The sequence below is a fragment of the Procambarus clarkii genome, chromosome 79, assembly GCF_040958095.1.
Source record: "Procambarus clarkii isolate CNS0578487 chromosome 79, FALCON_Pclarkii_2.0, whole genome shotgun sequence".
Lineage (NCBI taxonomy): Eukaryota > Metazoa > Arthropoda > Malacostraca > Decapoda > Cambaridae > Procambarus > Procambarus clarkii.
Window position 1 is genome coordinate 19,627,549 of NC_091228.1, and position 13,228 is coordinate 19,640,776.

The 13,228-nt window shown below is 42.1% G+C and overlaps 1 protein-coding gene across 1 annotated transcript in view; it reads left to right on the forward strand.

Moving 5' to 3' along the window:
* Positions 1 to 11,978, forward strand: part of LOC123764603 (alpha-1-inhibitor 3) — a 188,026-nt gene extending 176,048 nt beyond the window's left edge. The window contains exons 26-27 of the mRNA XM_069314571.1: positions 5,452 to 5,853; positions 11,604 to 11,978. Of these exons, the coding sequence (XP_069170672.1) occupies positions 5,452 to 5,853; positions 11,604 to 11,639 (438 nt within the window). The 3' untranslated portion in view covers positions 11,640 to 11,978. The remainder of the gene's footprint in view (positions 1 to 5,451; positions 5,854 to 11,603) is intronic.
* Positions 11,979 to 13,228: the final 1,250 nt, after the last annotated feature.

The following is a 13,228-nucleotide window of genomic DNA, read 5'->3' on the forward strand; positions in this document are numbered from 1 at the left end:
TTTTTCATCTTAGCTAATTTTGAGAGCGTAGCTCTCATCCTGTAACTACACTTAGGTAATTACACTTAGGTAATTACACACACACACACACACACACACACACACACACACACACACACACACACACACACACACACACACACACACACACACACACACACACACACACACACACATACACACACACGGCCCCAGCATGGAGTATGGAGTATGCGGCCCCAGCATGGAGCCCGTACCATATCAAGCACAAGACGAAGCTGGAAAAAGTTCAGAGGTATGCCACAAGACTGGTCCCAGAACTAAGAGGCATGAGTTACGAGGAAATACAGCGGGAAATGCACCTTACGACACTGGAAGACAGAAGAGTGAGGAAAGACATGATCACTACCTACAAAATCCTCAGGGGAATTGGCAGGGTAGACAAGCATAAACTATTCAACACTGGTGGTACGCGAACAAGGGGACACAGGTGGAAACTGAGTACCCAAATGAGCCACAAGGACATTAGAAAGTACTTTTTCAGTGTCAGAGTAGTTAACAGGTGGAATGCATTAGGCAGAGATATGGTGGAGGCAAACTCCATACACAGTTTTAAATGTAGATATGATAGAGCCCAGTAGGCTCTGGAATCTGTACACCAGTTGATTGACAGTTGAGAGGCGGGCCCAAAGAGCCAAAGCTCAACTCCCGCGAGCACAATTAGGTGAGTACACACACACACACACACACACACACACACACACACACACACACACACACACACACACACACACACACACACACACACACACACACACACACGTTGATGAGAAGAGTTGTGACAGATGAGGATTGCAGGATCCACCAAGAGGACCTGAACAGGTTGCAGAGATGGTCAGAGAAATGGCTACTGGAATTCAACACGAGCAAATGTAAAGTTATGGAAATGGGACTAGGAGATAGGAGACCAAAGGGACAGTACACAATGAAGGGGAACAGCCTACCTGTAACGACGCGTGAAAGAGACCTGGGGGTGGACGTAACACCTAATCTATCTCCTGAGGCACATATAAATAGGATAACGACAACAGCGTACTCTACACTGGCAAAAGTTAGAACATCATTCAGAAACCTAAGTAAGGAGGCATTTAGGGCGCTTTACACTGCCTACGTAAGGCCAGTCTTAGAGTATGCCGCCTCATCATGGAGTCCCCATCTGAAGAAGCATATAATGAAACTGGAAAAGGTTCAGAGGTTTGCAACGAGACTCGTCCCAGAGCTACGAGGGATGGGGTATGAGGAAGCGCCTGAGGGAACTGTGCCTTACGACACTAGAAAGAAGAAGGGAGAGGGGGGACATGATAGGAACGTATAAGATACTCAGAGGGATTGACAGAGTGGACATAGACGAAATGTTCACACGGAATAGTAACAGAACGAGGGGACATGGATGGAAGCTTGAAACTCAGATGAGTCACAGAGATGTTAGGAAGTTTTTTTTTGCGTGAGAGTAGTGGGAAAATGGAATGCACTTCAGGAACAGGCTGTGGAAGCAAATACTATTCATAATTTTAAAACCAGGTATGATAGGGAAATGGGACAGGAGTCATTGCTGTAAACAACCGATGCTCGAAAGGCGGGATCCAAGAGTCAATGCTCGATCCTGCAGACACAACTAGGTGAGTACAACTAGGTGAGTACACACACACACACACACACACACACACACACACACACACACATTGGAGTCATTGCTGTAAACAACCGATAGCTAGAAAGGCGGGATCCAAGAGTCAATGCTCGATCCTGCAAGCACATATAGGTGAGTACATATAGGTGAGTACACACACACACACACACACACACACACACACACACACACACACACACACACACACACACACACACACACACACTCACACACACTCGGGACCAAAGAGCCAGCGCTCAACCCCCGCAAACACAACTAGGTGAGTACACACTCACACATGATTTTTGGATTGCCAAAAAGCCTTTGATACAGTACCACACATGAGGCTAATGAAAAAGCTGGAGATGCAGGCTGGAGTGAAAGAGAAGGTACTCCATTGGATAAAGGAGTACCTAAGCAACAGGAGACAGCGAGTCAATGTGAGGGGTGAGGTCTCAGATTAGCGAGACGTTAGAAGTGGAGTCCCGCAGGGGTCAGTCCTTGGACCTATACTGTTTCTGATATATGTAAATGATCTCCCAGAGGGTATAGAATCGTTTCTCTGAATGTTTGCTGATGATGTAAAAATTATGAGGAGGACTGAAACAGAGGATGATAGTAGGAGGTTACAAGATGATCTAGACAGACTGAGTGAATGGTCCAACAAATGACTGCTAAAGTTCAACCCGAGTAAATGCAAAGTAATGAAACTAGGCAGTAGAAACAGGAGGCCAAACACAGGATACAGAATAGGAGATGAAGTACTTAATGAAACCGACAGAGAGAAAGATCTAGGAGTTGATATCACACCAAACCTGTCTCCTGAAGCCCACATAAAAAGAATAACGTCTGCGGCATATGCGAGGCTGGTTAACATCAGAACAGCATTCAGGAACCTGTGTAAGGAATAGTTCAGAATCTTGTATACCACATATGTAAGACCAATCCTGGAATATGCAGCCCCAGCATGGAGTCCGTACCTTGTCAAGCACAAAACGAAGCTGGAAAAAGTTCAAAGCTATGCCACTAGACTAGTCCCAGAACTAAGAGGTATGAGTTACGAGGAAAGACTGTGGGAAATACACCTTAAGACACTGGAAGACAGAAGAGTAAGGGGAGACATGATCACTACCTACAAAATCCTCAGGGGAATCGACCGGGTAGACAAGGATAAACTATTCAACACTGGTGGTACGCGAACAAAGGGACACAGGTCGAAACTGAGTACCCAGATGAGCCACAGAAACGTTAGAAAAAACTTTTTCAATGTCAGAGTAGTTAACGGATGGAATGCATTAGGCAGTGATGTGGTGGAGGCTGACTCCATACACAGTTTCAAATGTAGATATGATAGAGCCCAGTAGGCTCAGGAATCTGTACACCAGGTTATTGACAGTTGAGAGGCGGGACCAAAAAGCCAAAACTCAACCCCCGCAAGCATGTAAGTACAAATAGGTGAGTACAGCCAAAGACATACGCTCACACTGATACAAGCAACGGGTTGGTTCTCATTTCCGGCCTTGATATCATTCATATTGTTTACAATATCCTCTATTCCTGCTCCCGGATATCAAGACCATAACTTGTTCCCTCCATCCCGGGCACAAAATGTTCTACCCAAATACCTCACCTGGGAATCACCCACAACCAAAATTCCCTTCCTTCCTTCACCGGCGCTCCCTCCGTTGACTTACTTTTCGGGTGAACTGCGGGCTTCCTACGGGATATTAGAATGACCTTACTTTAATCCCTCTCCTTCTATGCAATATTTCTTCCTCTTTATCCTACAGCTTTGATCGTTTTCTTGTGTAAATCATTACTTAATGTTTAACTTAAAATCATCTACCTCTCCTGCTTTATAGCAGGAACCGTTTACGAACCGTTCTGCTGGAACGGTTCAGCAGGAATATACTTTGACCAACTAGCTACTGCAATTAGTAATTATGTACAAATTAACTGGTTAAGTGGTAATCAATGAGCGAATTAATAAACAAACATTGAAGATATTAAAGTCCCCAGGGCCAGAATAGTGTTTGCCAGAGCTTGTAAAAGAGCTTGCAGAGCCCCTATCTTGCTTATTGAATAAATGGTTAGAGTCTAGCAGAGTTCAGGAGCCGGGGAGGGTTGCTTATGTAGTTCTCATATTCAAGAATGGAAATAGATTTCTTGCAATGGACATTGGAAAAGATCATTGTCTAATTAGCTTAATATTCATTGTAGGTACATTGCTTGAACTGATAGTCACAAAATTCATTTGTTCGTCTTTAAAGACGTGGATTAATAAATGAAACTCAATGTAGTTTCACTAAGAACAGACCATGTTTCGCTAAATTACTTTCACTCTTGTCTTGTTTATTTTAAGCAGTTAATTACAAAGAATATCTGGGGGGGGGGGTCATGATTAGTAGAAATTTAAAGCCAAACAATTTGTATATAAATGTATGATTTATGCAGTACAGTTTTGGTCATCATACTTTAGGATTAACATCAATTCACTAGTTCAGTGACGTTCAGCGAAGGATAACTAAGTTTATCCCACAAACTAGAAACATTCCATATTAAGAAAGGTTGAAAAACTTAGTTTACATTCGGTAGAAAAGTGAAGAGTTAAGAGTGACAGAAATGAATGGGCATAACAAGGAGGATTGTAATAAGCTATTTAATATTTAAACACAAAATACAAAATGAAGTAATAAATATAAATTGAATGAGTTTAATTTGAGAAAAGACCTGGGTAAATACTGGTTTGAAAACAGAGTTGTTGATTTGTGGAACAAATTACCAGGGTTACATTATACACGTGGGATACCTTGATTGTTTCAAGCGTAGGATAGACATAGATAGATGAGGTTGGGTGGATATAAACAGGAGCTGCCACGAGTAAGGCAATAGTCCTTCTGCAGCGTCCTTAATTCATGTTCTCATGTTCATAAAGGTGGTATTGACTGCCAGCTTCTCATGGTGGAAGTTGGCGAGTATGAGGCCAAAGGTTCATAAAGGTGGTATTGACTGTCAGCTTCTCATGGTGGAAGTTGGCGAGTATGAGGCCAAAGGTTCATAAAGGTAGTATTGACTGCCAGCTTCTCATGGTGGAAGTTGGCGAGTATGAGGCCAAAGGTTCATAAAGGTGGTATTGACTGTCAGCTTCTCATGGTGGAAGTTGGCGAGTATGAGGCCAAAGGTTCATAAAGGTGGTATTGACTGCCAGCTTCTCATGGTGGAAGTTGGTGTGTATGAGGCCAAAGGTTCATAAAGGTGGTATTGACTGCCAGCTTCTCATGGTGGAAGTTGGCGAGTATGAGGCCAAAGGTTCATAAAGGTGGTATTGACTGCCAGCTTCTCATGGTGGAAGTTGGCGAGTATGAGGCCAAAGGTTCATAAAGGTGGTATTGACTGCCAGCTTCTCATGGTGGAAGTTGGCGAGTATGAGGCCAAAGGTTCATAAAGGTGGTATTGACTGCCAGCTTCTCATGGTGGAAGTTGGTGTGTATGAGGCCAAAGATTCATAAAGGTGGTATTGACTGCCAGCTTCTCATGGTGGAAGTTAGCGTGTATGAGGCCAAAGGTTCATAAAGGTGGTATTGACTGCCAGCTTCTCATGGTGGAAGATGGCGAGTATGAGGCCAAAGGTTCATAAAGGTGGTATTGACTGCCAGCTTCTCATGGTGGAAGTTGGCGAGTATGAGGCCAAAGGCAAGCCAAGTAATGAGCTGCGATAGTGTAACAATTGACATGCAGGCTTAGTGCATTCTGATAATTATTGCATTAACAATTTGTTTCAGGCTGTTCTGCGGTACAACATTCCTGAGGCTGAGGCGAGTGACGCCTTCGACATGACCGTCAACACAAACACTGTGCCGGATGACAAGTGCGTCACCAAGCGCATCACTGTGTGCGCCTCCTACCGCCTCCCGGACGGCAAGTCCAATATGGCCGTCATTGAGGTCAATCTCATTTCCGGTTACATCCCAGAGAAAGATGATCTGAAGGAACTTCTTAAAAAGGATAAAAATATAAAGCGATATGATGTAGATGGCAGCAAGATAGCTTTCTATATTGAAGAATTAACTGCTAAAGACACTTGTGCAAACTTCCGTGTAATAAGAGACATAGAGGTGGAGGAGGTCAAGCCCGGCACAGTGCGTCTCTATGACTACTATCAGCCAGAGTTCCAGATCTCAAAGGTCAGTCCATCGTTCCGGGTTGTCTTTCCTTCCTCATCTTTCCTCAACAACAAAATGCTATTTTTTATTCTGCTAAATATTTAAAACTTAAATATAAAAAATTAATTAAATGACTTTTCGATAGAATATATTTTTTGTAATAATTAAATTTGTCTTATTTAAAATGTATTGCATCACATTTTTATTACTGGAATAGTTTCCAGTTTCAGTACAAATTGATTTTGCTCTGTAGCTTTTGAACTATTTATGTATTCTTTCATAGCACTCCTACGTTATAGCTAGACCGAAATTGTACTTACAGATCTCTTAGAGCTTATGTATAATTATGGGTTGAATGTAACGAAATGGCCCTTTTTGGGCGGCCTAAATAGCTTGCCAGGCCCCGGCACTACTGACCCGTCACACCTCTGGACTTGTTCCCACCCACCCAGACACAGGAAAATAATCTGGTGAGCTCATAGTGGCGAGAGGGATCCTAGAACAACCTCATAATCGGTAAATACTGCCCAAGAAGTACTTGTGAACAAAGACAAATTGGGTGGCATTATGAGAGAGAACAGGAAAGAAGGGAAGAAGTAGGTTGCTGAATGCCAACATACTACGAGCCGCCTTAAAGCAGCCCCGAACAACACAGGGAACAACTACAGGAACAGGGAGCAAACGAGGCCGCCCAAACAAGCGAATTTCATGACTTTAAATGTTTGATTTCTGGGCTGGTCTTCGGTAGCTTTCCGGAGCAAATACCCAACAACGCATTACAAATACAAATATTTATTCAGGTAAAGTACATACATACAGGGTGAGATACAAAAGTTGATGGATTTATTGATAGAGTTAGTACATACAATGCCTAAAGCCACTATTACGCAAAGCGTTTCGGGCAGACCTTAGTGACGAAAACCAACTTTGAACTGCAAGAGAGAGAAATAAAGAAGCACAAAGATGAAAGGCTGGCCAGTGAGGGGTGAGAGGCCGGGACCACAGAGCTTGGGGGGACGAACAGCTGATAAAGGTATCCCAGCTCCACAGACAAGGCGATGGACTAGCAATATGCAACAGATAACGAGCAGCCAACACTGTAATAGCGTCTTCAACCCACAGCTCGAAAGTGTACAGCACACAGCTCTAAATATCTTACTATCACACCTAGATAGCGGCTTGTATGAGGGAAAGATCACAACACTGTCTGCAGGTATCAGTATAGTAGAGGACAAGGTCACCTGACACAACCTGACCTATACCCAACATGTAAACATTAGCGCATTAAAAGTGTGACTGTTATTCTCAAGGACCGACAGACCGTCGCCACACAATTCCTGGACTGACTCTAATTGTTTCAGTGAATATCGTAATAAAACAATTTATGGTGTTTCACCCCCACAAAGGGAAAGAGGAGGAGTAGAGATGTCCTCTATTGAAACCCTAACCCCCCTCCTCCACACATAAGGGAGGAAGGATGGGTACAAAGGCCCTTTATAAAAACCTTGATCCCCCAACAAAAGTTGGGGGGGGGGGGGTTTGATGGAAAACCATCTTGATGCGGTTTGATGATGGGAAAGTTTGATTCGATGGGAAACGAACTCCCATCGTTTCACAAACACAATGGACGAATTCAGAAGAAGGGTCTAGGCTTCTACAATACCGTCACTTACCCCCACAAGGATCCACCGCTAACACTTTCGCGCTTTGGTGACAACAGCGTCGTCACCAATTTTCCTCCTGACTACGCTGGCGTGCCGCGCTCACGAGAAAAAATATTTGTATAAATTCCATTTATTATCCGATCAACTTGGGGATAGTTTCCAAATGTTTGCCATGAAATTTACGTTTTCTCTAATAGCCGACCAGCTTATTAAAGAGAACGACGTAGCAGTGAATCATCGTGGTAAGACAATTGTATTATTGTCATGATGAGTTTAATCGACGTAGTTTTTATATATGTTGCCGGTCGAATGCATCCTTATGTGACCTTTTATACTTATGTTCTTCTAGAATATTCTATCGCAAACACATTGGAACAAAAATGAAATATATACATCGAAAAATAATGTCAAGGACAGTGAATTGAATATTCACTTTTCAAAACGGGTTTTGCCGATATGCCGCCGCGGGTAACACTTCGGCCACTTCCCACACTGTTATGGGTAAGCTACGACATTGAATCTATATTTATACGCATATGTCCGTGTAGATAATTTTATTGCAATTTCAGTGACTATCAAAATTAACGCTGCAGCACAACTGTGGGCTTAACAACCATTAAGAGAATGGAAACATTTTGTTGCTGTTTGGCCCTCTCTGCAAGTGATCTATCTGAATAGTTTATTTTGTGTTGATATGCCTTATGCTTTGGCGGCATTTTATAGGTATGTTCTTATAGACAATTCTATTGCGAACACAGTGATACCAAATTTAAATACATACGCCTACAATTAGTGTCAGGACAGTCAAAAGAGTATACACTTTTCGGTCTTACCGCTTAGGCGCGCGAAACACCGTAGGCACAAGGTGGATGTTTTTTTCTTAACTATCACACCTAGACAGCGGCTTGTATGAGGGAAAGATCACAACACTGTCTGCAGGTATCAGTATAGTAGAGGACAAGGTCACCTGACACAACCTGACCACAACATGTAAACATTAGCGCATTAAAAAGTGTGACTGTTATTCTCAAGGACCGACAGACCGTCGCCACACAATTCCTGAACTGACTCAGTGAATTGTTTCAGTGAATATCGTAAATAAAACAATTTATGGTGTTTCACCCCCACATAGGGAAAGAGGAGGAGTAGAGATGTCCTCTATTGAAACCCTAGCACCCCTCCTCCACACATAAGGGAGGAAGGATGGGTACAAAGGCCCTTTATAAAAACCTTGATCCCCCAACAAAGGTGGGGGGGGGGGGGTTGATGGGTGTTAAATAAAGGAGTGTCTGTACTATGGGGGATCTATTATAACATGGGTGTAGGGGCAGTAGGTAGCATTCAGAGTTATCAAATATGGGAGAACTAAAAGGCCCGGCCCCCAAAATAAACTATCCACAGTAATAATAACTTGCTACTAGACTATGTCAGACTAGAGGTTGATCCTAGCACTGCCTACACAGGAAGAAGGGATACTCCGTTACTACTTACTTATTTATTAACCCCTTAACAACCCCCCCATATACACTCACACCAATAACAATAATAATAATTACTTTACCACACTATCTTACGTTGAAAGCCTTGGTCCACATAGACAGGATACAAGGTTTACACTGAACACAAGCTAGGGTAAAGTTCTACTATGGAAACACTTGAAGCTAGAGTCAGCTTAGGGTAGGGAGACCACGTGGTTCCACTGGGACCCCCTTTAGAATAACTAGTAATATAAACTCTAAAAACACCTACTACACACAAAGTATACTACTATACACCTAGAACACGTGTATGCCAGAGAATGAATAATGTACACAGTATATACTTAGCTTGAACAAGACACAGAAATAAGGAAACGAGGAGGAAGGGTAGGAGGATCTTATCCACCCAACGCCAGCTCAGAAAAAGAAAGACTCTCAGTCTCCTTTCCCCAGCTGGCTCGCTGCCGGCAGACTGCTCAACTAATCGTACCGCAGCCCTATACCAAGTTTACTCAGGTTTACTTTACAAATGATTAGAAAGTATTAGTAAACATAGTTGGTGCCTATGTTATTATTTAATAATCAACCCCAAGCTCAGTCTTAAATGCTCTTTGAAAAACAAGAATAGTCTTACGTCTGGCAGGGAAGATACAAACAAGTGCACCTCGTGATGCGTTTTCAATACTAAAAGGCAGTTTATTAGCTCAGTTTTGACCTCTGGTTTCCACTGAGGAACCCAGGGTCGTAACAATGGGAAAGCATCTTGATGGGGTTTGATGATGGGAAAGTTTGATTCGATGGGAAAGGAACTCCCATCGTTTCACAAACACAATGGACGAACTCAGAAGAAGGGACTAGGCTTCTACAATACCGTCACTTACCCCCACAAGGATCCACCGTTAATATGTCAGGAACAGCAGAAGTCTGAGGCCAAGGTTGTTTAATAACCCTTATCAAAGGCGGTGGCAGAGGCAAGTACAGATGCCAGCCGATCTCCCAGCCCCAGACAGTAAAACTAAGAATTTAACTCAAGTCAGTATACCAAAACTTCAGGATTCTTAAAAAAGAGGAGACTCGCCTCCGACAGTGTTGGCCACAATTGAAGACCTGCAAAAGCCAAAACCTTGAGGTGTCTGGATGGAGTACAGAAAGTGTCTGATGCTGTCATCCTGGAGGGCGGCTCAGCCAACATAAACAAATAGCAACAGCAAGTTTTGTTTTCCTGAAAGCTGCAAGCAGCATTAACCGAGTTAATTCTGCTTGCATTAACGAATCAAATGATACAGAAAATCCCAAAACATAGAAAACTTTATTATGAAAAATGTTTGGTTAACCAGCCACCCAATCCCAATGGGAACTATATGGGTGATTCATTAGTAAACGTCCAGACGCACTGGACACAAGGGGAGCGTGGGCCAACTCAAGAAAGTACAAACGAGGAAAAAGTAGACGGTGCCACTGATATAAATCCCACGGATCCATATCGTCCACTCAAGTGGAATCGTATAAACGAGCAAGATACATCGTTACACAGGGCACGACGAAGCACGAATATACTGAAAACAAAACAAAATATGCACACAAGGCACACCTACCTGACTTAGTGGTCACTTAATGGAACAACGTCCTGCTCTCTCTTGTCCAAACTGCGTTGTCCATGTCCAGCCTTAAACCTCCTTGTCGATTGCCCTGATTTTCTGGCTGTTCGTGTGTCTTCCTTTCCTAATCTCTCTAGGAGTGTTGTCTCTGATTACAATAATTGGCGAATTCGATACCTTGATATCATTCACCTTAGGCCCCCTTCTGTTTTCGTATTGGCATCTTGAGTGATATCATGCTCCGTTTGAAAATCTTGCAACACAGACGGTGCTACATTGACTTCTGGCTTGGCGGCTTCTTTGATAATTATTTGTGTGCACAAGGACCTTTAGAATCTCCCCTCAACAAGTCTGGGTTGAGGAACCAAGTATTATTCAGACACCGGGGCAACTGAAGCCCACACTATAAGACGATAGCTCTGCTGCAGAAACAGGAAAAAAGCTGATGTCAGGAAAGATAAATCTGAAATACATTCAGGGCGAACTACATCCTTCCTATCTTCTTTCTTCTTAACTGAACCACAATCGTGAAAAGTAATGACAAATAAAACTAAGGAAGCTACCTGCCCCCCACCCCATAAGATAAAGACAAAATATGTCCCAAGTAACGTTAACTTCTCCTATGTTAGACAACAATGATGGTCTTTACAAAAGAGCGTCTTGGGGCCAGCCATGTGAGTCAACCGGACTCGCAAGTGAAACAAACACTAAGCTGACTTTAGCTGCCATTTGGTGATGCTCTTGGATACTAATGCATGTTATCTTGACATTGGCAAATTACCGTACTCTTCTTCCATCGTTTTTTCCTTATCAAGGTATGTAGTTTGTTTTGCTGATTGTCTAATTTACTATACTGTCTGAAAACTCTGGTGCAGTGAGGAGTTTGTAAAAAATGGTAGACGTTGCTGTGAAAGGTGAGAAGCAATAGGTGAAAGAGGTGCAACTGGTTCAGGAGACTCAACTTTATTATTTATATGGTCGTAGTTTACCACAACCAAAATATTAATATATATTTTTTTCTCTCATTGCAGAGCTACACGCTTCCTCCTCCAACTGAGTGCCGCTAGGACATACACTTCTGATAATATTCCTAGTATACTAAAATGATGCTAGGATCAATAGCTTGTGCTGGGATAACAACTGATGCTAGGACTGACATTCATTCATAAATTTCTAGAAGATTCCAACGTTGCAAAAGTGGTGGACTCTGTTAACGAACACATCCGACTTCATCCTACAGTTATCATCTCTCCGTTATTATCTGTTTGCCTTGCAATAATGTTTGCCTATAATTTTATTACCAATCAAAAGGGACATCTGCCAGTTACTTGTGTATGTATTATCTCGTGTCCTTTTTGGTTATTGTGCATTTTAATTTTCCATCGTTAATTAAAAGTCTGTTTACACGTGCGTATATCAGCAGTATCAGTTGTGTGTATTCTGAGTGAGAGTAAACATGTGCCTTATTGTTTGCAACTGGAACAATTAAACAGTTTTTGTCAAAAAATAGTATAATCCTTCTCCGGAAATGCCATTTATTGTACATAACTCCTCTAGTTTTTGGCAACCACGGCAAGTCTTTCCATTTGCTCCGATCCTGTGCTGTCTTAACCCTTTGCAGGTATAAGGCTAAATATTTGTTGCAGCCAAAATTGAGAATATTGAGATTTGTAGTTTTGTCACTGACCTATAGAGAGAAACCTGGTATTTCCATCTGTACCAGTGAACTTAATCCTACTTGGAACTTTAGTCGAAATAGTTGATGAAGAGGTGTTGGAATTTTAGAGTAAGAGGTACAGATTTTTGGTCAAGTCAAGACTAACGTCTCTAATTAAACTAATTCATAGAGTATAGTCTCCACAATGTATAAAATCGAGTTCATTCGTTCATTGCCTTGTATAGTTAGTTTAAGTTAATAATCCATTGTGTCGGGGGACAGACAGCCAGTGTATATTTATTACATAGGCTCATATCGAGGTCCTCCCCCATCCCCCCGGGGTCGAACTACTGACCCTTCCCAAGATAAGCCCCACAAGAAGCTGACTAACTACTGAGTACCTACTTACTGCTAGGTGAACAGAGTCATTAGGTGATTCTCGTAGTTCCCGATTGTGAGTCGGGAACGAACCCGACTGTACTACCAGGACCCTAAAGTCTCTATCAGGTAAATCAACTTAAAATATTATGCCGAGTGCTATTTTTGCGCATATTTGAAGGTGATTGAACACTGTTTGAAGCTGAGTTTTTATATAGAAATGGAAAAAATAGAAAACAGAGATGTCTTGCATTTTACCCATATCGACCTCCAGTTTGAAAATACGATGTATATTGGAAATATTACTCCTGACCGTTATTTTTTTACTGTAATTCAGGGTGATTGCAAATATTTGAAATTTGAAATTACATCTTTTTATATGGGAAATATGACTATAGGTGAAAATAGAGCTTTGTCATATTTTACCCATATTGATCTGAAGTTTCAAAACTATGATGGCTATTTAAAATCTGATGCTTTAGTGCAATTTTTGTAGCGTAATTCAGGGTAGTTGCACACATTTGTAAGTTTCACAATGGATGAGAAGCCTTTTAAAAGACAAATGCGATCAGTAATTAAAGGAAAGTTATCTGACTGGAAATGTCCCCAGCGGAGTACCAT